The sequence below is a fragment of the Coffea eugenioides genome, chromosome 1 (assembly GCF_003713205.1).
Source record: "Coffea eugenioides isolate CCC68of chromosome 1, Ceug_1.0, whole genome shotgun sequence".
Lineage (NCBI taxonomy): Eukaryota > Viridiplantae > Streptophyta > Magnoliopsida > Gentianales > Rubiaceae > Coffea > Coffea eugenioides.
Window position 1 is genome coordinate 48,211,075 of NC_040035.1, and position 25,221 is coordinate 48,236,295.

At 35.7% G+C, this 25,221-nt stretch overlaps 3 protein-coding genes across 3 annotated transcripts; 2 read left to right on the top strand and 1 right to left on the bottom strand.

Moving 5' to 3' along the window:
* Positions 1 to 220: 220 nt before the first annotated feature.
* Positions 221 to 6,225, top strand: LOC113777054 (glutathione gamma-glutamylcysteinyltransferase 1). The gene is made up of 9 exons (XM_027322101.1): positions 221 to 504; positions 1,237 to 1,393; positions 2,077 to 2,315; positions 3,144 to 3,307; positions 3,905 to 3,956; positions 4,111 to 4,338; positions 4,511 to 5,017; positions 5,468 to 5,518; positions 5,699 to 6,225. Exons 1-9 carry the CDS (start codon positions 430 to 432, stop codon positions 5,990 to 5,992), a joined length of 1,767 nt encoding a protein of 588 aa, XP_027177902.1. The 5' UTR covers positions 221 to 429; the 3' UTR covers positions 5,993 to 6,225.
* A 7,191-nt stretch (positions 6,226 to 13,416) lies between these two features.
* Positions 13,417 to 19,081, top strand: LOC113779617 (long-chain-alcohol oxidase FAO2). Its single transcript, XM_027325269.1, has 3 exons — positions 13,417 to 13,763; positions 13,899 to 14,171; positions 17,132 to 19,081. The coding sequence occupies exons 1-3, from the start codon at positions 13,509 to 13,511 to the stop codon at positions 18,893 to 18,895; spliced, it is 2,292 nt and encodes a 763-aa protein (XP_027181070.1). The 5' UTR covers positions 13,417 to 13,508; the 3' UTR covers positions 18,896 to 19,081.
* A 665-nt stretch (positions 19,082 to 19,746) lies between these two features.
* LOC113764754 (succinate--CoA ligase [ADP-forming] subunit beta, mitochondrial) lies at positions 19,747 to 25,052 on the bottom strand. The gene is made up of 12 exons (XM_027308736.1): positions 24,739 to 25,052; positions 24,398 to 24,508; positions 24,105 to 24,216; positions 23,532 to 23,596; positions 23,108 to 23,185; positions 21,754 to 21,828; positions 21,477 to 21,629; positions 21,201 to 21,335; positions 20,937 to 21,101; positions 20,632 to 20,754; positions 20,314 to 20,385; positions 19,747 to 20,196 (listed from the first exon to the last, which is right to left on the bottom strand). Exons 1-12 carry the CDS (start codon positions 24,838 to 24,840, stop codon positions 20,122 to 20,124), a joined length of 1,266 nt encoding a protein of 421 aa, XP_027164537.1. The 5' UTR covers positions 24,841 to 25,052; the 3' UTR covers positions 19,747 to 20,121.
* Between the last annotated feature and the right edge of the window lie 169 nt (positions 25,053 to 25,221).

Genomic DNA, 25,221 nt, shown 5'->3' on the forward strand with positions numbered 1-25,221 from the left:
AAAATTATTTTTTCAAATGGTAAAATTGGAAAGCATGTCTTAAATTTAAAATGGTAACTTTTATTTTGAGACCTTGAAAACATAACAATAACAATGGCACGAAGGCAGCAAAAGACAGTTTCCAAACTCGGTCGGAGAATTGTTTCGGGCAATAAAAAGAGCCGGTCAAATAAAAGAACAAAAGCAAACAAGCGAGACGCGCTCCCCAAGGCCCCCGGTCCCTCCCCCCCTCCTTTCTTTCCTGAAAGAAGTCTCCCCTGTCACTTAAATCTACATAATTCTCACCTTTTTGAAACGGTTAATTTACGCGGGTATGTAACGGCGAATCTCCTTCCGTTTAGAGAAAAATCTTGCAAAACCCTAAGTCCCCACAACGATCACCATAGATTGCGAGTAGATTAGATGCTCTCGTTGCAACCGCCCTGAAAGATGGCAATGGCGGGTTTGTATAGGCGAATCCTCCCATCTCCTCCGGCTATTGATTTCGCTTCTTCCGAGGGAAAGGTCAGTCTATCTTCTGTGCTGACTTCATAATTAATTCTTGCGGATTATTGGAGCATACGCTTTTGATTTTTTTTTTTTTTGACTTTGATCTGTTTTCAGAGTATAGGCCTGATCAACCATGTTTATCTTCTGGTTTTTCTGTCTTTCAAAAGTTGATCTTATAATGTAAAACTGTGTTTAGGTAGTTTCTAGAACTTGAATTTTGGCAATTCTGTACGGGGAAAAGTTAATTGTTGTTACGGGCGACTGCGGATATATGTTGCTGTAGGATGATTCGCAGGGTTGGCATCGTTGATTTGTTTGGGGAAATTTGGGGTGGAACTGGTGGTTTTTGTCTCCACATCAGCTCTTCTACTATTTACTAGTTGCAAAATCGGGTCCCCTGATGACACTTTCCGAAATTTTTGGGCTTTTGTGATTTCGATAGTACTCCTTTAATCACTACATTTGATGTACGAGAACCTTCATTACATTTGATGTGCTATGGCTGCTTTGCGATACTGCTAAAACACAACTAATACTTGTTCTCTTCAAGGAGGCAAGTCTTTCACTTCAAATTTTCACACGCGGTGATTTATCCCTGATTCTCTTTAATGAATTCCTAAGGGAAAGTTCCTGTGGTTTTTTATATTGGTACACCAAAAACATTTACACCCAATTTAAGAGACAAGTAGTGTTTTGTCCCCTCTTGTTTAAGCCACTGAAGTACTTGCATCTGTTATCAAACTGCAGCAACTCTTTGTGGAGGGGATTCAAAATGGAACCATGGAAGGTTTTTTTAAGCTGATTTCATATTTTCAGACACAATCTGAAACCGCTTACTGTGGTTTGGCTAGCCTTTCTATGGTCTTGAATGCCCTTGCTATTGATCCGGGTAGAAAATGGAAAGGTAACTCTTGTTTTTACAACTGATGAGACGATGTAAACTTCTAAACTATCTTTTAATGCAACTACTAGCTAATTCTGTTGCTTGTGACAGGTTGGTTCATTTCTACCATTGCTTTTGCATACCTTCTCATGTTCTGAAAAGCTTGTTTTCTACAAAGTACCTGGGAACATGAATATCAGCTTATATGTGAAATGAACTGATTTTTGGATTAATGTTATCCTTTTATTCACCGGAAGATAAATATCTTGGATAAGTTGGTGAAAATGTTCTCAGTGTTTTAATGTTTACATTCTGCAGTGTTTGTTTTTTTTTAATTTCATTTTTCCTACGTGGGAAGCTATATACTTTTGATGCAATGGTTGTTTTCATATTGATTTTCCTGTTTCTTATTGGATTGGTAACTGATTTTCAGGCCTCATTTTGTGCTCTTTTGCTGATTGGAATTCTTCTTAAGTAAATATATGCACCATATGCGCTTATAATGTGCAGAAGCAGGTTCTTCTGATGATGAGAAAAATCATCCTGTCTACTATTTACTTGGATTTTTAAAAGTTGCTTAGGCCTGTTCAGATTTTTTTTACTTGGAAAATGCAGTTTGGAGTGTTTGTTTTGCATTTGTGATTTTTTATTGGTTATTTCTTGATTAGTGTCTCTATTATGGGCTTATTAGACTGAATTTTCAGGGCCTTGGAGATGGTTTGATGAATCTATGTTGGATTGTTGTGAGCCATTAGAGAAGGTCAAAGCTAATGGCATTTCTTTTGGGAAGGTAGCTTGTTTGGCTGGTTGTGCTGGAGCAGAAGTTGTAGCTTTTCATACAAATCAAAGCACTGTTGATGATTTTCGTAAATATGTTAGGGCATGTTCCACTTCAGATAATTGTCATGTGATCTCATCCTACCATAGGGGTACCTTCCAGCAGGTGGTTATTTCCTTCCCTGATTCTGTGGCTAGTAGGATTTTTTTTTTGTCTCATATGCTTTGCATTTGATGAACGTATATTTTGATTTCTTCCCTATCCCCTGCCCAAAAAAGAGAAAATGAAAAAGAAAAAATAACTAAAAGAAGAAATGGTCAATGATAAATCTGATCAAAGAATAATTTGGCTAAAATATTTGAGCTCCATCATACTTGGGATGTTGAATTCTAGCAGGTTGTAGAGTCTGCTATCCGGGGTATGAGTGTAATAGTTAACTTTCTAATTGCTTTAACGAAACAGAAGGACAGAACGTGAATTATATGTTGGTTTCTGGATGGCATTTCTTTCAGATTCTGCAGGAACTGATGGTTTATTTCCTGCAACCCTTTTGGATTTGCAGAACAGTCAATAGTGATGGGTGTAGTCGCCAATTATTTACTCCTTGCAGATATATTGAGATAGGTCACAAATTGGAGGTGATAAATACACAAGTGAATCTTTTATTTTGTGAAACTATTATATCAAGAATATGCTGTTTGTCTCAAATATAATGTTCCATTGAATACCCATCAAACTGAGTTAGAAATACATGTAGCTGCATTTTTTTTGGGTAATACTTATACCTTTAGTTACACATGTGGTATGTCAGGTTGAATTAGATATCTCTTGCATATTTTCTTTGCCTTTCTTCTTAGCTTCTCAATGGAAGGCATGTGCCTTTTTTAACTCTTACTCTTCTTTTTGAGCTTTACAGTCCTGCTGGATCTTTTCTTTCTTCCTCTCTTGTGCCTCCAATAATGATTTATTTAACTTTTTGTTGCCTTTTTGAAGACTGGAACAGGTCATTTCTCACCTATTGGTGGTTATCATGCTGAAAGGGACATGGCACTGATTCTAGATGTTGCACGGTTTAAATATCCACCTCACTGGGTTCCACTCTCTTTGCTTTGGGAAGCCATGGATACTGTGGATGAAGCAACTGGATTGCAGAGAGGGTATGTAGGACAGCTTTATACTTCAATCATATAACTATAAAATGCTATTCTCAGATAGGCAGTTGTGATGAAAAGCTGGATGCTTTAGTTTCACCATTTTTACATGTTAGAAGTGATATGCCATGTAGACAATGTAGGGTGGAGAACTCTAGTACAGAAGGTGGTCTAAGCTGTTGAACGAGGGACCTTGTATAGATTCTTGAGGGTGAGTTGTGTAACAAACTTTTCGAGATCAGAGATTTTAGATGCATGGATATTTATTTCTGTTAAAGATCTGGATGCTACTTGTGCAAATTTGTGCATGCATGACTGGATAAATGCGAAGTGAAGATGCTTGGTAGTTTGAGACTGAGCTGTCTGGGGGTTTTGACCTTATTGATTCCCATGGATATTAATTTCCATCAGCTTGTCTTTGTAAAAGAACAAGTTTTGGAAGGAGCACTTGGTGTAGTAAATGCTATATCTTCAAAGCTAATTCTTCAGTGCTTCATATAATCACATCCAACAGTCTTCTTTTTGTTAGTTTTTTCCACTTTTATTTTTTTCATTTCAAATTTATTTCGTAAACTGTTGTTTGATCACTGAATAACTTCACAGGTTCATGCTAATATCCAGGCTGCAAAGAGCTCCAGGATTGCTTTATACGCTGGTATGATTCAAGAGGCTTGTATCACATTGATAATATCTTATTGTATGCGGATCTAACATTCATTCTTGAATTATCATCACCATGATTTTTTTCCCTTTGGTTGTCTACTTTCTGTGGCTGCTTATGTAGCTTATACTGTCAAATACTTGTGTAGAGCTGTAAACATGAAAGTTGGGTCAGTATTGCAAAGTACTTGACCGAGGAGGTTCCACTGATGCTGAAATCAGATACTGTGAAGGGCATAGAAGATGTCATTTCTATGATTTTTTCATCTCTGCCCCCTAATTTTGCTGACTTCATCAATTGGGTTGCCGAAGTTCGTAGACAAGAGGATGCTTCTGAAAATTTAAGTGAAGAAGAGAGAGGGAGGCTTGCAATGAAGGTCCTCATCTTTGATTTTCTTCTTCCTTTTTCTCCTTTTCTTTATTTTTGTAGGTGGTTTGCAGAGGATGTGGTTTGGTATTTTGCTCAACATTTCTCTTGGCCTTATGACCTAGAGCCAATAAAAGTGTGTCAAGTCTATCTGCTGAACCTATTGCATTATAATATTGCAGGAAGAGGTGTTGAAACAAGTGCAGGAGACTGGTCTGTACAAGCATGTCACTGATCTTTTGTCTGTTGGAGCATCTATCTGCAGGATTAAACCAACAACACTCTGTCACATGGATAATTTGCCAAATATTGCAGCACGTGTCTGTTGCCAAGGTGCAGGCCTTTTGGCAGGGAAAACCGGTTCATCAGATCGGTTTTGTTGCCGAGAAACGTGTGTGAGGTCCTACAGAGCTAATGGTGACAGGACTGTAACAGTGGTGTCTGGGAAGGTAGTCGGTGGCAATGGACAGCAAGAAATTGATATGCTTGTCCCTTCTCTGGCAAAGAACTGCTGCAACTCTAGTTTGGATAGTTGCCAAGGGATGCACCCAGATAGCAATGATATTCTGACGGCTCTTTTTCTAGCATTGCCTCCAGAAACATGGTTGGGAATTAGAGAGGAGAAGGTTTTGCAGGAAATACGTAGTCTGTTGTCAACTGAGAATCTCCCTCTTATGCTTCAAGAAGAGGTAACATCCTCGTCTGTTACAGTATATACCTGTGCATGTTGAATCCTTCGTCATTATATTGTTCTTCCCATTTCTGGTGAGGGATTTGTGTTTACTCTAAATAAACGTATCCATCATTTTTGTGTCCTATTTGGGAGTTGATTTTGTTATGACATTTCTTATGCCAGATTACTGTGATATGTATTTGCTGAAAAGCCCTTGGCTTGAGGCTGAGTATAAGTGTTCCCATTAACCTACAGCCAGAGCTGTTTGCTTTGTTCATTGGCTAGGGTTTCACCTATATGCATGCACATGAGACATTGATAAAGTTCGGCAAATTAACATTAAATAAATTATTTTTAGTGGATGAAGTTGAGAACTCATTGATTATGATGATCGAATGAGATGAACAATCTAAACTAGCCTTACTGAATTTTGGAAAATTCTTCATTTTGGTAATTTTCGTGCCAGGTTTTACATTTGCGGAATCAACTGCTTTGTCTCAAGAGATGCAACGACAAGGTAGAAGAGGATCTCGGGGCACCTTCTTTATAGCTTCATTTTCTTGTTTTCTCATTCTTAAATTTCTATATGTGAGGAAAGATTACCTGATAGTGATTTCCATGAGAATGTGAAACACGTGGGACGCCAAAACATGCTATAGGCGGTACTGCAAAAGTCTGTCTTTTTTACCTTCTATAGGTCGTGCTTCAAGAGGCAAGAGATCTCTCCCAAAGCTTGCAGTTGGTTATCAAGGAGGATAGAGTTGTTTCACAGAGATTATGCAGCAGTTCCAAACAGATTCCTTCATGGAAGAATGATCGTGCAGTGACTCTCTCCTGCTACCTGCCTCTGTTAAGTGAACGAGGAATTGCCCATCATGGCAAGTCAAGAAAGGAGTCTCTTTATCCGATTAATTTTCTGGCTAGAGTCAGATATCTTAATAACGTTCCTAATTCCGCATTTCATTTGCCGCTTTATGGCTTTAAATTCTAGTTACTATTCTCCTAGCGGTGTTTTTCTTGGGCTAAATTTTATATTAATGTACCCATGTAAATTAGAGACGGATCATAGCATAGGTGTTCATGAAATGATCTCTTTCAGCTTCTGACAGCTCTGACTGTTCATGATTCTTCGGTAGGGTATACGAAGTTATTTGTACTTCATGTCTTCCCGTGTTATAGTCGACTATCTATATCTATATCTATTGTAGGGAAGGTTTTAGTGGAGGCTTTCTGGATGGCTTTCAAATCTCCCATTTTTTTTTTCTAGATTTTTTATTTATTTTAATACATAAATTCAATTAAAAAGTTTAAAATAGCGTGATTTACAACTAATCTTATGACAATTCAAATTTAAAATTTAAAACTTTCTTTCCCACTTAAAATGATTATTTAATAAATCATTTATAGTTTGTTTTTAAACTTTAACCCCTTTTTTCTTTTATAAGTAAAGAAAATAAATTTGGATAATTTAATTAGTCTCATGTTAAAATCATTCATCTCATTACAACTTTATTGCTTTAGCCCATTTTATTCCTTGATTAATAAGATGGATTTGTTAAATCTGAGGAATAATGTGACTAGTTCCATTGTTTAATCAGTTATATAGTAATTTTTTAGTACTATTCTTTGAGATATATACATGTAGATTTGCCAAACATTCAGATGACATATTCGATTATAGCTATTTTTTAACCATTTTACCTTTTGCAAACTAAATTAATTTTTTTTAACTTTAAACTTGTCCTATTAGACGATGATTCCAACCAATAAAATAAACATTCTGACATACAATGTCATGTAGATAATTTTTTACATACTCAAAACTGCATCTAAATAATTTCGCACATAATGCGTACATCAGAAAGTGCACATAAATAAAAATTTGATATGAATTTTAAATTAATAAAAGGGCATTTAAATGGTTAAACGATTATCTTGAATATTGTCACAAAAAATAGTAGTATTTCATCAAAATTATACCCAATTATTTTACCTTCATGACTATAATTCTAACTCTTTATTTGAAAAAAGAAAAACTTAAAAAGTGAGGTAATGAATCCTAAATGATAATATGAATAGAAAGATTGGAATATAGGGTTAGGAAGGATAAAAATAAGATAATAAATCCTAAATAGTAAAAGGAGTATAAGGTTTGAGAGAATAAAGTCAAGGGAGCTTTAATTGTGGGTTGGGTTGAAACTATTAAAATGAATGATTTATGTGAGTTAAATGAATATAGTTTTACATGATTTTAGTTATCTTACATATTTACAATCCACTGCAAAATTTTATTTATTTTTTCTTCCATATTCTTTGAACAACAAAATAAGATATTATTGTAATCAATAAAAATAAGAACACGTTGCATTAATAAATATTTTTTTACCTAAAAAAATTACACAGAAGAACCAATAGTGGTGTTCATAAGGAGTTTTAATTTTGTCACTCTACAAGAATCTCAAAATAATTTAAGTGTGAATGTAAAAAATCAATTTAGACTTAATTAAAACTTTGATGGAAGGGAGGAGGGAAGTAGGATAAAATTTAACAAAAATTAGAAAAATAAAAATTAAAGAATAGGAGTTAAATTATTGAATTTGTAGTGAGTTAAATTTGCTTACTAATGAATTTGAATCTACGTCTAATTTAATTAGGTCTAAATAGGTAGTTCCAATCTATCCATTTAATAGCCACTAATTAATGTGTTTAATTGGGTTATCCATTTAAAGTTAATAAAATTGCATACTCATACTCATTTGTTGAAGAGTCAATTGAAAAATTGGTCATTCTTTACAACTATATATAGAGAGTAACAGGATATGAGGTAATAGGTTGCGAAATTGGGTAAAAGATTGCATAATTTGATAGAAGTAGGGTAAAATGAAGGAAAGGTAGAGTTTGTAGGAGAGAAATGAGTTGGAAGGATGTGGAAAGTTTGGGTTAGAAAGATAAGAAAAAGGATAATGAAAAGTACGAGAATGTTAACAGAAAGTGATGCAAAAAAAGAAAACATAGAAGAAAGTGGTAACAAGTTATATTTGGAGTGTTTTCAGTGTTTCTTTAGATATTTTTGTGATATTTGTTCATATTTTTTAATATGTGTTAAGGTTTTAGATAAGGTACATAAATAAAATATAAATTATATACTAAAATAGCCCTCTTTTGATTTTTTTAAACCTTTTTTCATGTAACTAATATAAATAATTTATTTACTATTAGTCTAAACACCCGTACTGTACTGGAAGAAATTAAAATCGAGAGAGGAATTTAAAAAGAGTAAGAAATTTATGTAATTGTTCGTATAGTTTAGGGCACATCAATATATAGTTAAAAAAATGAAATTTTGTAACAATTGTTCAAAGTATAATAAAAACATTCCATTATTTACAAACTACCACTTTTGATGCAAGTTGAATCCTGAAAAGAAAAAATAAAAATGTATATCATAAATTGAGTGAAATAAGGGTCTAATTAAATATAATTGAATATTTAATTTGATAAGTAAATGAAATACCAACATTTTGCATTCGATTTGATAATCTTCTACGAAAGTGTGAACATTTTTTACACCAATCAACTCTATGTACGAAACACCAATATTGGGGGATTAATTAATTCTGTTGAATTCTGTGGAGTTAGTTTACAAATGAGAAGACATGATTTTTGTATGAATTAATGTGTTGGTCGAACAATGTACCTCCATTTTCCTAGAATTAAGAGCATATAGAATTCAGAAATATCTTTTTTTAGAAAGTTTGTAAATAATATTGCATAAAAATATATACATATAAATAATTTATACATTCCTTTTTAAATCTCTAAAATAAAAAACATCAAAACGAAATATGAATCGTGCATGTCTGTCTTGAATATCAAAGTACAGGTTACCACTTGAATCTCTAACTTCTATATTCACATTATATCTGTTAAGAAAAAAATATGATGTACGATACAAAAAATTATATTAAAATTAAAGATAGATGACAATAATTACCTAACAAGAGTGTGCACTACGTCATTACAATGGATACACACCATTTTTACAAAATGAGATCGACATGGCTGTCCACAATTTTTGTATAACTCATAAAACATATTGTCTATGTTAATGCTTTGAATGTAAGTAAGTATTCAAAAATATTTAACCTTGTAAGGGGTATGTTTCATGATGAAATTAAGTAGTTGGCTAAAATGGATACTGTAAGGAAGTTGAAAGAGATGATAGATTCCTATTTTTGTTTACGAAAATTACGAATGAACATATGGGCAAGCAGCAATGAGAAGAGATGATAGATGTCGATGAACCATTATGAGAAATGAATAGATCGGATAAGCAATGGGAAGGGATGATAGATACCGATGAAATACTAGGGTTTTTATCCTTTTCTTTTTTTGTTGAAACAATGAACTGTTGTGGTTGAAGGATGCTATGTTTTTATCTCTTATTATGGTTTTAGAAAAGTTTTAATTGGAGTGAAATTCGTATTTGATGCAAGCCAATTAGAACGTCTTGAATTCAAAGACGAACATCTCTTATTATGGTCTTGGGAAGTCTTAATTGGAGTGAAATTTGTATTTGATGCATGCCAATGAGAAACGTGTTGAGTTCAAAGACAGAAACGTGATGGTGATTTAAAAGACATACACACTAATGACTTAAAATGGTGCTGAACACGCATATATTAATGAGTTATTTCAATTGTAAAGGATAATGTTTATATGATGAAATGATTTTGAAAAATAACTAAATATCAGTAGTACATTCGGTGGGAGTTGAGAGGAATGTATTTTATGGACTAAATTAAATGTTGAAATACTAGAAAAATGGAATTGGGAATGAGAAGGTGTGTGGAGATTTGTTGTTGAAAACCCCTTCTCAAATTTATATAGATATAGATTATTATTATTATTATTATTATTATGTTAAACATAAATCCGTGCATGGCACGGGTTGCAATACTAGTAATTATGCATTTTGATGTCATAGTGGGCTGCAAACGAACCAAACTCGATCGAGCTTGAGCTGGCTCGAGTCGAAATCGAGCTCGAACTCGAATTCAAAGTATTAAGTTCGTTGCTCACGAACTCAAGTATATATGTGTATATATATATATATATATTATATTTTTTTTATTTTAAGTATATATATATTTTATTTTAATAGTAAAATTACATATATATATCCTTAATATTTTACTCTTTCCGTCCTATTGAAAGTGTCATACTTTCTTTTTTGGGCTGTTCCAAAATATTTGTCATGTTTAACATTTCAAAGTATTTTAAGCCATGAAGTCCCATTTCTGCCCTTCACTAATATTGTAAAAATGCATGTGCTAGTTGGCCCACAAATTGATGTATAGTCCCAAAGGACATCCAAATGGCACAACTTGTACCATGTTTGACTTCCGGTTCCAACAAAATTCAAAATTCTTGGTTCCGACTCCAGCCAAATGCATCACCAAGAATGTGTATATGGCTTTTTCAAACTTCAATTGAAGACTAATTTTGTTATCAAGATGATAATTTCGATTTTTTGCAATAAATAGAATATCGAGATGACTTAATTAGTGATTTTCTTTTAAAACCTTTCAATTTTTAAATTATTTTCATGTACACTAATTTGTTAAGAATAATCAACTTTCACAAAATAAATTCATTTTGAAAGCAAGAAAATAGTGTAAAAATAGGTGAATAATTTTAGATTGACCCAAAAACTAAACGAGCAAAATAATAAGGCATGTTATTCTACTAGGAGAAAAAATAATGGAGAAGAATTCCGCTAGAAGAAGATTTTGATAAGGAAATCGGTTTTTGTGGCTGAAACAAACGATTGCTTTTTGCTGGGTCCCACTTTAACCCATTTGTTTATTGGATGAAGAAGATTTTGGTAAGGAAATGAATTTTTTGTAGTCAGAAACAATGGAGTGTTTTTTATGGGTTCCACTTTGACCCATTTGTTTCTTGGATGAGTCAGTGAAATATAAAGGGCAAACTTGGACCAAATGAGCTTACAGATAAGTTGATATTACTGTGCATAAAAAGCATTATTCCCAAAGTACGACAGACTTTACGGGACGGAGGGAGTATTATTTATTAAGAAAAAATATTATTTTATTTTATTTTATTTAAAAATAAAATAATTATTTTTTATTTTTTTCGAACTCGACATCGAGCTCAATAATTTTAAGTCAAGACTCGATTCGATTAGATAAAAACTCGACTCGGCTCCTTTGTAGCCCTAAGTCATAGAGTCCAGAATTATGATTTCCTGTCGTTAGAAGATACCACTGGGGCATTTTCAGGCATGCTTCCGCCTTCTGGTAATAGTAATGTTACAGATCTTTACTTCCCAGCTCTGCCAACTTCTCTCTCCTGTATCTAAAAATTTGCGCACATTGGTCCCTAATATCTGGAGTGGTCGTTTGGAAGTTTTGTTGGCTGGAATGACGAATGCATGATGAATGTACCAGCACCTGTGCGGTGAGTCATGGCTTTTCACTGCCATTATTTGTTTCACCTGATTTATCGGAGCATGACAAAACTTTGGCTAATTGTATCTTAATTCTCGAGCATTTCTTCCTGAATGGCAGGAATGGTATCTCGAACCTATTAGCCTATGCTCGACAGAGAAGAACCCCAAAGGAGCAAATCAAATATCTTCTGCTTTTTCTTCATTCGAAGAGCATTTTAACATTTTGTCATCTGGATCACTGTACAAAATTCGATCTCTAAAGACTACCGAGCTGACTGTGTTCAATTGTCTCTAATTGCGAGACAAAAGAGAGGAAGCGAAAACCCAACTTTAGGAAAGAGGAGTAGACGATACAAGTCAGTTGCATGTGCACATAATCTCAAAATTTCCTATGATTAACTGATATGAATTGGATTGAGAAATTTTTCTGGAGATTGAGCTTCTGATCCGCGCAAATTCAATCAGATCGTTTTACAAATGCCGAAATGCTTTAACGCGTGCCTCATTCTTCTGCTTGTAACGTTATCAAGATTCATGAGAGCGTTCAATCAGATTTAGGACCAATACTCTATCGTTTTCCCTGCAAACAAGCCAACTTGTTGATTGACATGGAAATATGCATTCGGAGCATATGCACTCATTCTACATGGGGCGGCAATCACTAGAAGCCATACGTGCTTGTTGTGCGACCCGTATCCAAATAACTTCTGAAGTAATGGTCGGTCCCTTGCGAAAATGCCCCAAATTTTTTCTTAGGAAAAGTTGGATTTCGGGTTTGACAAAACGATAGCGGTTTAAGTGTGATATTTGTACTTCTCTTTTCAATCATACCTTCACAAATTCAAAGTTTGAATTTGAATGATAACATGCACATTGAAAGAAAAGATTAAAAATGTGCTTTAATTTTCTCAATATGACAAACATTTTAGAACATTCTAAGATAAAAGTTATGACAATTTCAACGAACGGTAAGGCAATTACCTAAGGCCACGGGTACAAGTACTTCAAGTACGAGTGAACCTATGCGGCATTGGCATGAAGAAAAGAGTGTCCGACCGACTGGTTAGCTTTCAATTGTTTGTCACATGCATTTGGTTTAGCAAAGAATGCCAAAATAAAGTCGGCAAAAAATAGAGCTGCGCATGCAAAAACTTCTGCATGTAATGTGGACCTGTACATTTTTGCATTCGTTGTGGAGGCTTTAATTACGTGCTAAAGAGGGAAGGTTTTACGTGCTAAATGGGGAAGATTTATTTCCTAGGTTTTTTGTTTTTTTTTCTTCTTTTCACCTTTCATCGTAAAATGGGCTGTGCATGCAAAAACTTCGAATGAATGCTTTGATTCAGATCCCGTATTGCACTAAAATAAAAAGAAAAATATGTATTAATAATATAAAAGCCGAGGTGCATATATGTCGGTGGTTTTTTTTTTCTTTTTTTTTCCTTTTGTGACAAAATGTTGTTGTCGGTCATTAGCGAGATAGTATCCAATGATGCCAATTTTTAGACGTGACGTGGCCATTCCTATTCAGGGGTCATATTAAATTATTAAGATTGAGCTTAGTAAAATTTGCACACAATTAAGCTCGTTGCTTACAAGCAATAGTTATCTTCTCAAGCAAATTAGACAGTTTACTAATTTGTCAGGACTACTCCTACTTTGAACGAGTTGATAAAGTTGTAGTAGTAGTCAAATTTTGCAAATACTACTACTACATTGACAAGCAAGCAAGCAGTTACTAGTCTTCGACTTCCAGACCAGCAATGGCTATCGGGTATCCACTAGCTCTCCAAGACGCCTTTTTTTAACAAAAATATTCCACCAACAAGAAGCCAAAATGGACAGCAGGACGTCAAAATATCTAGTTTTGTTGCTTTTACCAAATTCACTGTAGTATTCCTTTCTATTCTTTGTTGAGTTCACTATAAATATGTGAAGCTGGAATCTTATAGTTTGACCTAACAGGCAACATTTTGTAGCAACGCCAACACGGGAAGTGAGTATATATATTATCCACTAAAGATAAAAAGAAAAGATGGAGGGAAAAGAAAGCCATCATCGTCATCATCCCTTGTTGACCAGAGCTAGAAGAGGTGGAGGTGGTTATGGTCATGGTTTCAGCCCATCTCAGATCCAGGCACTCTCTGCTGTTTGCGAAGCTTTCCTACCATCCCTTTCTCCTCCCTCCGATGCAATCTCCCACAGTCAAGGGGATCCTCAGCTTCATAATGAGGCGGCACTTGAATACTATTACAAGGCTTCTGGATCCCAGTCTCCCTTTCCAGATGAGGTAAATTCCTAGTATTTGTGTTAGTCCTCGCTCCTCCGTTAGCTTTTCTAGTAATCAAGACTTGTTCTGGGTTCTTTTTGTTCTTTTTGTTTGGACGTACATATTCTTGCTTTTGAGTGCTCCTGGGGACTGCAGGTTGCGGAAATTTTGGTGAAGCGGGGATTGCCTGAAGGACTTTCTGTCGTGAAACTAGTTCTGAAGCTTTTGTCAACCAGACTGGGAACACTTTTGGTTTGTGGATTAATCTGTTTGAATTGGAAGTGGCCATTTGTTCACAAGTTCTCCGAATTGCCAGTGAAGAAGAGAGAAACCATACTGCAGAAATGGTCCACAGAAACTTTTCTGATCCCCTTGAGAATCGTCTTCTTGATGATCAAGATCATGTGCTGTTACGTTTTCTTCTCTTGGGTAACTTCCCTCTTCTCGTTACTTCAACATTTTCTCCCTTCTTATGTCTAATCCTCAAGACAGCTCCTTTTCTATTATGGTAGTAACATATTATTTTTACCCCTATTTTATCTCCCGGGAATTGGGTAGAGGATAGGGTTGTATGCATGGTTCGAAGTCTCGGCCGAGACCGAGACGACTTGGCCGAGTCGTCACCGTCTCGACCCTTACCGATACGATACCGTGACGAAACAATACCGAAATACTTGACTCGCCGAAAAATCAGCTGAGTCGTCACCGCGACGGATTGACTCGGTCGAGTCACACCGAGTCACTCCGAGTTATCCCAAGTCAAGACGAGAAATCAGCCGAGTCACACCGCGACGGATTGACTTGGCCGTTTTTTTTTGCTATTTTTTAATTATTTTTATTTAGCATACTTTTTTATATTATTAACAATTTTTAGAAAATTAAATACTTTAAAATTTGCGTCTCACCGAGACCGCGACCGATATGCCGAGATCGATGTGGAACGTTCCGGGCCGCTACCGCGACCGCGACCGTGACTTTGAACCATGGTTGTATGGTGACCTGCAATAGCATGCTATTGAAAAAAATGAGATTAAAAATTAGGTTGAATGCAAACTTTAATTGTCGCAATTGATTTGCATGGGAAGCTATTTGACGGCAATAGTAGGCTATCGAAATTGTGAGAATATGAGGATTAACCTAAAGTGGTTTATTGAATTCGTTAGAATGATGGTTATGACGTTTATAATAGTTGCAATTCAAAGAAATTTATTAGTGAGTTTTTCCCTATTCTAAGTAACAAAGGGGTTATTTAGGATTTTTGAGAACAAATTTAGTATACTGGGTCTATCTTATTATTGAAATGCTGATCATACGGGAGTTATGTGTAATTTTTAAAATTAAATAGGAGCTTGCTGTAGTAATCAGTAACTTAGGGAGGTTTCTGAAATTATCCCTTGAGTAAAGGAATGATCTTACAAAGAGTCAAAACAAAAGAAGTCAAAAGGTGCCTTTACAGACGGATGCTACTAAGCTTGCTTGATGGGCCCGGATCTGTCTACGGTGGGCGAGAGTAGACACGTGTGAGGAACATTAATAATGGCCACCTGCGGAGAACTGCCACTACCACCTAGGAATGTAATCGAGCCAAGTCAAGTTAGAGTATTGCTATACTCGAGTATTGCTATACTCGAACTTGACTCGACTCATATATACCTAGGCTCGAGCTCGATCGAGTACAAAAAATCGATACTCGAAACTTGACTCGAGAAACTCGCTTTAAGCTCGAGATTCGACTCGATAAGGCTCGACCTTTAGTCAAGTCTTATCAAGTCGAGCCTAATCAAGCTTTTTGACACACTTTCGTCTTTTCTTCCCTTTTTTAGACATTTTTTCTTTTTAGGTCTTTTTACAATTATGTTATTACTTTTTTGTCATTATGAAATTTTATTATAAAGAAGAGTTTATTGTAAATTCCGTAAAACTTATACCCATAATGGTCATTTTATAATTATAATACATATATATTATTTAAATTATAAATATATTATTTAAATACCCCCGACTCGACGAGTAGCTCGACAAGTCTCGAGCCTCAAAATATTGGCTCGAAACTCTATTCGAATGACAATCGGGTAGCTCGAGATTCGGCTCGAACTCGGTCAACTCGAGTTCAAGCCAAGCCGTTGACCGAGCTACTCGATTATGACTCGGCTCACGTACATCCCCAGTGAAAGTTGGACACGCGTGAATGAATGAATAGCAAGAAACGGTTTGGACCAAAGCATTAAAAAAAAAGAAAAAGAAAGTAGCGTGTAGTTTGTAACGGGACAAATACGAGGAAATCTATTGTACCAGTAATTTATTTTCTAAAAGATTTTTAATAATATGACATGCATTCTTGAATTATTTTACTCTTTAATCAGTTGAATTAATGTTATTTAATAGTTATTAGTTTGTTTAGTTCAAATGTTTAAATCACTATATTTTAGTCAGAAAACTATTTCGTTAAACTAATTTATCAAAAAGCCTCTCCAAATAAATATTTTATTTCAACATTTCCTTTAGACATAAAAATTTTAGTTAAACAAACTTATCAATAAGTTTCTCTGAGTAAAATTGACTATATTTACTACCTTCAACATTAAATGACAAATAGCATATATATACTTTAACATGTGTCATTTCTCAAGGATTTTGAATTATTTTATTTTTAATCAATTTCAATTAATGTCATCTAATGATTATAGATTGTTTAATTTACATGTTTAAATCCTTATATTTTAGGAAGGAAACATTTTTGTTAAATTAACTTATTAAAAAACCTATCTTTGTTTTAACATTTCTTTTGGGCAGAAAAGGCTTAATTCAACTAACTTATCAATAATTCTCTCCAAGTAAAATTTTTTACTTTAACATTTTCCTTAGCTTCAAATTACAAGTAGCATGTATTGTCATTTGTAAAATTTTTTTTCTATATAGGATATTATAAATTCAAATAAATGGTTTGACAAATGTTAAACCATTAAAAAAAAGATTTCACGTTTTACAAAAAGTGAACAAGGATTACCCTTTCCGAGTTACTTGTGTCATCAATAATCATAATCAATTGTTGCCGTTTCCGACTAATAAAAGAAAAAGTTATGAAAAGTTAATGTCATAATCAAAACTTTTTTCTTTTTTTTTTTCGTAAATACCAACTAATGCTCCAGATAATAGGAGTTATCAGCTATGCGTCTCATTCAAGCTTATGCGTGGTATATTCTGTTCCCTTTTTCGTAAGACCACATTGCAGAAGTTGCGTTTTTAAGCCATGTCTTTCCTTCCACTGATTAACGTGGTTAAAAAAGCAAAAGTTTTATTATAAAAAAAAAAAAAAAAAAAAAAGCAAAAGTTTTTTTTTTTTTTTTGGGTTTTTTGTGCCTGACTGTCCTCGTGGAAACTGAATCCAGACTGATGAGAATTACAAAAGTCGAACACTGGATGCAATTGGGTACAATACAGACGCCAGAGAAGACAAGATCAGACCCCGCAAGGAGAGGCCTCTCGAAAAGGGCGTAATTGAAACTCTGTACGAAAATGATTCAACCCTGAAGACATCCCTCATCCAGAAAGGTCTCTTTGTGGAAGAGGAACCAAATGAGGACTTGTACAAGATCAAATGTGATGTGGTGATCGTGGGCTCTGGTTGTGGGGGTGGGGTGGCAGCAGCAATTCTTGCAGCCTCAGGCCACAAAGTCCTTGTGCTTGAGAAAGGTCACTACTTTGTCCCAGAAGATTATTCAGGACTCGAGGGACCTTCCTTCGAGGAACTCTATCTGTCAGGGGCGAAGCTGACGACTGTCGATGGGAAAGTCTTGCTTCTGGCAGGATCAACAGTTGGGGGAGGCTCTGCTGTTAATTGGTCTGCTTCAATCAAAACTCCGGATCATGTTCTAAAAGAATGGTCAGTGGATCGAAAGATCCCATTTTATGGAACCTCTGCGTATCAATCTGCTATGGATGAAGTGTTTAAGAGGATTGGAGTAACCAAGAACTGCACGGTAGAAAGTTTTCAGAACGAAATAATAAAGCAAGGCTGCGAAAAGCTCGGTTTGGAAGCTGGACAAGTTGCCAGGAATTCTTCTGAGAATCATTATTGTGGTTCTTGTGGTTATGGTTGCAAAACTGGTGATAAGAAGGGGACTGACTCGACGTGGCTCGTCGATGCTGTAAACAACGGGGCAGTGATCCTAACAGGTTGTAAGGCAGAGAAATTTATTCTTGGAAATAACAAAAATGAGGAGATGAGAAGGAGATGCAGGGGTGTGATTGCAGCAGTTGAAGGTAGGAACATTACAAAAAGGAAGCTGCACATTGAAGCCCGGGTGACAATTTCAGCTTGTGGCTCTCTTATGACACCCCCTTTACTTGTATCCACTGGGCTGAAGAACAAAAACATCGGTCACAATCTTCACCTCCATCCAGTTCTATTTGCCTGGGGATATTTTCCGGAGTCCAAGTCGAAAATAAAAGGAAACAGTTACGAGGGAGGAATTATTACTCGTCTGCACAAGGTGCAGACCGGAGATTCTAACAACAATTGCATCATAGAATCCGCAGCGTTGGGCCCTGGAGCCTGTGCCTCTTTGCTTCCTTGGATATCAGGGAATGACATGAAGGACCAGATGAGCAAATACGCTAGAACTGCAAGGATTTTTGCTTTAATAAGAGATGAAGGTTCAGGGGAAGTGAGAGAGGAGGGAAGGGTTACATATCATTTGAATGAGATGGATAAGGAGCATCTCAAACTCGGGCTCAGACAATGCTTGAGGATTTTAATTGCTGCAGGAGCTGTTGAAGTTGGAACTTACAGGAGCGATGGGCAGAGATTAAGATGCGATGGGATCAAGAATGAGGATGTGGAGGAGTTTCTGGACACAATTGTGGCAGATCCGGGGCCAAAGTCCGCGGCAGAGTATTGGACAATATACTGTTCTGCTCATCAGCTGAGTAGCTGCAGGATGGGATCTACTGAAGAAGATGGTGCAGTGGATGAGAATGGAGAAAGTTGGGAAGCAGAGGGCTTATTCCTATGCGATGGAAGTGTTATTCCCAGTGCAATTGGAGTTAATCCCATGATCACCATCCAATCAACCGCTTTCTGCATCTCCAAGAAAATTGCCGAGTCCCTAAAGCAAGGGAAGTTCTGTTTCGATGATTCTTCAAGGGCTTGATTACTTTAATTTAGTCCACAGTCTAACTGAGCAGGTTCACTTTTTCCTTTACCTGTATGTCTGTAGCATCAAGTTCCCAGAGGGAAATGATTGTAGTATTCACTTTCTCACCTGTATGGAAACCGCTCTGCGATTATGTAAAAGTTACTTGAGTGGGAATAAATAAAGTGGACTTCTTTAAGTTTCGACCAACCAAAAGGGAGGCCAGCAGCCTGCGGCCTGCCAAGTGTCCATTGAAGATTGCAAAATCTGCGACAAAATACTTTAGAAGAAGAAGAGCGCTCCAACTTCAATTGAATCAGGATCAGGGCATAGTGTCAAAGTATGGTTTCCAGACAGATGATACCATCACAGCCCCTCTCTGCAATATCCAGAATTAGAGTTCTAACGCTGTGCACAGGGACATGCGACTACATTGATTCATTAAGAGCTCAATTCAATTTCAATTTTGGATGTATTGAAACTCCAAATCGAACAAGAATTAAAATTCCACTAAAGTTTCAAATCGAGTTTGAATTTATACATATTTATCTAGTTTAGGCTCGATTCGATTCAATTAATTTTTTATATTTTTAATATATATATATATATATATATATAGACCACTATTGAATTCATGACATATGTATAAAAATTTAAATTTTAAATTTAAATTTTACATAATTAATATTCATTTAACAATAATAATATATACTTACACGAAATTATGCATGTATTATTAATAAATTAGTAATAAATATTAAAAATTCAAGCTTTTGAATTGAGATATATTATATCAAATCAAACTCCAACTCAAAGTTTAAGCTCGCATAGGATTCTAGTGTGAGCTCAAAATTTCGAAACGAGTTCAATAGGTCAAAAATTCAATTCGATTCGATTTATTTACAACTCTAATCCAAGGTCTTTATTTACAACTCTAATCCGAGGTCGGCAGCTTCGGCATGAGTGTAAACTTATCCCTTGTCAGTTGATATACAAACCAGGACATCTCGAAAAAATGAACCAAGCGCTTATAACCATAACAAATGTTATGTGAGCTTATTAGAAATTTTCCATAGCAAATAAAAAATCGTGCACTATTTTCATTGACAACAATGAAGAATTGTTAACGCCTCCAAGCCAACTTTCAGGGACTTGAGCTCCACCATCCAAAGGGGAAACAAAAAGGTAAACAAAAGCAATTGAGCTTAGACAAAGGAAAACGTTAAATGGTCCCAAAGATTCAACTAGCGGGTTGCTTTCACAGCTTTCTCAGCTGCGTCGTCCAAATCTTCAGCTGTAATTAGGGTCATACCACTTTCCTGCAAATATCAACGACATGGGATATCATTTCAGTTTCCTAGTCTGTACTTTTATTCATTTTTGAAACTCAGGAATCTTGATGTTCTTGGGTCAAGATTCAACTTGTATTAGTTTACCTTGAGAATCCTCTTCCCTTGTTCAACATTAGTACCCTCGAGACGAACAACTACAGGTACTTTCAATTGAACCTTCAAACAAAAGCCAAAAAAATATATAATTAAAACCTATTACAATGATGTCAAAAAACTCCTTAAAGATACCAGGAAAGCCATTAATAGTAGTAAAACAAATATTTCACAGCCTGTTACTTGAGAAAGGGGAAGGCCAATTAAAACAACAATCATCTGCCATGAAAGACAGAAACAGTTCCAGAAGCAGAAATTCAATATGATGCAATAGGTTGATAAATGAATGTCAAGCGTATCATGACAAACCTCCTTAGCAGCATTTACAATCCCACTAGCTATTACGTCACATTTCATGATGCCTCCAAAAATGTTTACCAGGATTGCTTTCACCTTGTCATCCGAAGTCAAAATTTTGAAAGCCTCCACAACCTACTCAACAACAATGGATACTGTCTAAGACATCTTGTTTATCAAACAACAAATTACTTTGTCATATAATCCTTTGAACAGGTCTGTTCTTTTCTATGATTCCCTTTCCACAAGTTAAGTTGGATGATACAATAAAAACCCTACATCTGCTGTTACCATATCAAATTGAAAATCAGATCTACCTGGCCTTCAGAAGCATTCCCACCAACATCAAGGAAATTGGCAGGAGTTCCTCCATGGTATTTAATTATGTCCATCGTAGCCATAGCTAGTCCTGCACCATTCACCATGCAACCAATTTCTCCATCCAAACCAATGTAATTCAAGTCCGCTTTTGCAGCATCAACCTGCGAGGATCGCATCATTAAATTAATAAATAATAAATTAATGTTTCAGCACCCGTGATGGTACGTAGACAGTTTGATCACATGAATTACAACAATTACCTCACGAGGATCTTCTTGTGTGGGGTCACGAAGATCAAATATCTCCTTTTGACGGTATGCAGCATTATCATCAAAGTTGAGCTTTGCATCAGCAGCTACCAATTTGTTATCAGACGTCTCAGCAAGTGGATTAATCTGTCCAAAAGTAAGGAGATCAATGATAGAATTGCAAACAGGAAAAATTCACCTAGTCCTTTCTTGAAACTTAAGATATTGGATATTGATGGCAACAAAAGGATTGTGAAGCAACTTAAAGATATTACAGAAAATTCTCACTTCCAACAGTGTGCAGTCACATTTACAGAAAAGTTCATATAACTTCTTCACTTGCTCAATTGAATCATTTCTATCAGCTGCTTTGGGAGCCAAACCATCAACAACTTTGGCAGCATCCTCATCCGTGATTCCTTTAAATACATCAATAGGTACCTGAGGCAAAACCAAGCCACAGAAACTTCTATTACAATTTAAAAAATAAGTAAATGGGCAAAAATGGATTGCAGTTGGCATGCTTTCCACTCAATATGCTGCAAGCAACTGGTGAAAAGACAACCTTTATAATCATGTCAGGAAACTTTTCTGCAAGGTCTTCAATACTTGTTCCTCCCTTGCTACAGGCAATAATAAGCTGCAAAATGAAAACGCAACACAAGAATATCAACTCAGGGTTCACCAACTACACCAAATGTGATCACTAGGAGTAGAAATTTTTACGTAGTTTTAATCCTGAAAATGATAATCTCAATTTATTACTGTCTCACGCATTCATTGGATACACATCGCAAAGTCAAATGCTCAAACACCGCATACTGATTCCATCGACGAGGAGAAAGGCCCAAATATAAATTATTCCAAGGTGAAATTAGGGACCAAACTGCTCACATTTAGATAACTACAAGATGCATAATAGGATTCATGAATCCTATTCGCAAAGGGTACTCAACAAGGCTTTTCGTAAAGAGTACTCAAGTAAGGCATCTAGTGGGAACAAGCAAACTTCGGTCATTAGTACTGTGGCAAAGATCTAACAGAAGACCAAACTTGTGCTTCACATTTATAAAACCCGTACTTTTTTTTTTTTGCATCAACACTTTTATTATAAAGCAACTTCATATAAATAGACATCCAAGCTACTGAAAAAAGCACACTCGATGCTTATCCATAAAACAATTGCATGTTAGGCATACTATTTAGGACTCTGGAAATTTTGAACAGAATCCTAGTACCATCATAAGCTTGGATCGGCAGAAAATTCAGTACAACACTCGTGATACATTTTAATGCACCAGTCTAGAGATATCAAGAGATCACATCCAGTTCCATATCTAATCTGAAGCGCAACATGTGAAAGCATAAATGCAGAAACATGAGTAGCCATCCATTCCTCATCGAGATCCAATTGGCCAATTAAAATAATCGCATACCATCTGGATATCAAAATTCACCCATTTTCAGATATAGACTACACATGAAAACATTGATATACATGTATGCATGAATTTACATATCAAAATTGTAAGTCATCAGCACTGCCAAGTACCCTCTTCCATTTTATATTACATCCTTCTCACTCCACCAAGTTCCCCAATACACGTACATAACTTTCTCCCAACAATGCTATTGACTCCCCACTATACACCCAAAATCCACAACATATGCAGCAATTTTATTCAACTAAGTAGCTTTGCAATCCTCCTTTATTGATCAAAATTGAACTTCAATCCTTGGTGTTTTACTGTGTAATGGCAATCGCTTTAGCTAAGGAGTTCGATTATGATCTTCCCCAAATACAAGCTTCCAGAATAGGATGATGACTAACCACAACATAATTAGATGTTGAAAATTCTTAAGATAGTTCTTGTTTGAGCTAAATCAGACAATTAAGCATCAACGACTTGAGAACTTACAGGACCAGCAGATGCCCGATCAAGGATTATTGAGAAGTACATTTCGTTCACCAATGATAACTTTTCACACAAGTAAACCTGAAGTAAAAGGTAAGGTGCAGTGAAACAAACTAGCCAAAGATTAAAAATGAAATAAACGAATCACTTCATTGAATATGATACAGAAACTAATCGGCAACATAATCTCAAAGGTGCATCAAAAGCTGGATCTACAACGTAAAATCTAAAATGTAAAACCACTTTAAAGTCTCTTGGGAATGGATATTCTCGAAGACTAAAGATCAAAGTCTAAAGACTATAACCAAAAAAAAAAAGAGAGAGAGAGAGAGAGAAGCAACATCATGTGGAGTCATATGATGCCAAATTTCAAAAATTACTTTTGCATGTAAAAAGAGAACATAAGAAGAGGTAAAATATGCCAAACCTTGCTAACTATCTTTCCTTGAGGGCCAGTTTGTTTGGTAACAAGTATCTGTCCAAGCATCTTTCCTGAAAGTAACCAACATGAAAAACTTAAATAACAACAAATTTTGTGATGCACAAGGTTTTCCAAAGATAAAATTCAATTGCTTAGCTCAACCTAAAACAAGGAAGGTCTGTTTTTAATCATTAGTTCCTACAACAAAGTGAGCTACAAATTCTTCTCAAGTTCAAAGTCCAAAATTACATATCTGGCTTACATGGACTTACAACTGGATTTTTCATTACTCCTCTAAAGCAGTTTGTATGTCCTAGGCATATGCACTAGGGCATGCTAACCAATCCAAACAGGTTTGCACTTTGAAGTGCTACATCAACAGCACGTATTACCAAAGAAACCTAGCAAATTGGTGACTAACTTTCCAAGATCTTGCATAAATTGATAAAGGCATGGCCATTACCATTTCAATTACTTAATTATCAGTAACATATGCTTTTATATCAAAAAAGAAATCAGACATCAAAATGCAACAACCAAATCACAATTATGTTAACAATCCAGAAGGGAATTCCATACCAGCTATATCTTCAACTTGGTCAGACTTGACTATGTGAACTCCACCCTTAAAACCATTCTTAAAAGTTCCAAGCCCACGTCCGCCAGCAAGAACTTGAGACTTGACCACAATCTGCATGAGAAGCAAATTAGCACAAAACTAGACAAGATAAAAGGGAGTGATTCTCCAGGCTCGAAACATTCAAATGTTACTATTTCAGCATTTCCTAAGCTTTCTGAACGGAATACTGCTTTAGAACCTCAATCGAAGCCTACAATTATCAAAAATCACTCTGCGAAATGTTATTAATTACCTCATCTTTGTCGGGGAAGACAGACTTAATTGTTTTGCTGATGTCTTCGACAGAAGCAACGGCTACACCTTTTGGTACATTGATTCCATATTTGCCCATCAATTCAGCACCCTGACATCACACACATTCAGAAAATCTCGATCTTCACACAACACATACACACGAGGGATCAACTATCGGAAACAGAAATGACAGTTCAATGTTATCATACCGCAAAATACCAGTAATCATATTCAACGGAACGAAAGTAACGTTTCAGCAGCAAAACCCAAAAAATGCTATTATCATTATTATTAACCAAATAAACAAAAAAGGGAATTGTGCGGAGATGAGTGGGGGACCTGATATTCATGGATGTTGAGGCGGCGAAGCTGCTGCTGCTGCCATTTTCCGGCGACGGAGAGAGAGCGACTGGCAAGCTTGCCGAGCAAACCTCTTACCATGCTTCAGATCCTCTCTCTAATAAACGATGATCCAGTAAAATTAGAAGGTAGAGGAAAATATCGAGGCGAAACCCTAACACTGCTCCAAAGATAAAATTAAAAATAAATAGGGAATGCAAGTGCCGGAAGCCGTGTCTTGACCGTCAGCCACGCCGGGAAAAAGGAAATTTAATACTAGTACTTACTACTAATTACCCCTACCAAAGCTAATAACTCAAAATGGGACCTTTGAATTTTCTTTTTCTTTTTTTTCTTTTTTTCCCTACACATATGACATATGCATATTCCTCCTCCTTTTTTCTTTTTTCTTTTTTTTTTTACACATATAAATTCGTTTCCTCTCACCTTGGGCCCGTTACTTTGGTGTTGCCACATTTGGTC

Coding starts and splice junctions, on each gene's coding strand:
- LOC113764754 (XM_027308736.1), bottom strand. CDS start 24,840: ATGGTAAGAGGTTTGCTCGGCAAGCTTGCCAGTCGCTCTCTCTCCGTC. Junction 24,217..24,397: donor TCTTCCCCGACAAAGATGAG/GTAATTAATAAC, acceptor CTTCTCATGCAG/ATTGTGGTCAAGTCTCAAGT. Junction 20,755..20,936: donor GGAATGCTTCTGAAGGCCAG/GTAGATCTGATT, acceptor GTTGTTGAGTAG/GTTGTGGAGGCTTTCAAAAT.
- LOC113779617 (XM_027325269.1), top strand. CDS start 13,509: ATGGAGGGAAAAGAAAGCCATCATCGTCATCATCCCTTGTTGACCAGA. Junction 13,764..13,898: donor AGTCTCCCTTTCCAGATGAG/GTAAATTCCTAG, acceptor TGGGGACTGCAG/GTTGCGGAAATTTTGGTGAA. Junction 14,172..17,131: donor GTTACGTTTTCTTCTCTTGG/GTAACTTCCCTC, acceptor AACTGAATCCAG/ACTGATGAGAATTACAAAAG.
- LOC113777054 (XM_027322101.1), top strand. CDS start 430: ATGGCAATGGCGGGTTTGTATAGGCGAATCCTCCCATCTCCTCCGGCT. Junction 2,316..3,143: donor ATAGGGGTACCTTCCAGCAG/GTGGTTATTTCC, acceptor GCCTTTTTGAAG/ACTGGAACAGGTCATTTCTC. Junction 3,308..3,904: donor GCAACTGGATTGCAGAGAGG/GTATGTAGGACA, acceptor ATAACTTCACAG/GTTCATGCTAATATCCAGGC.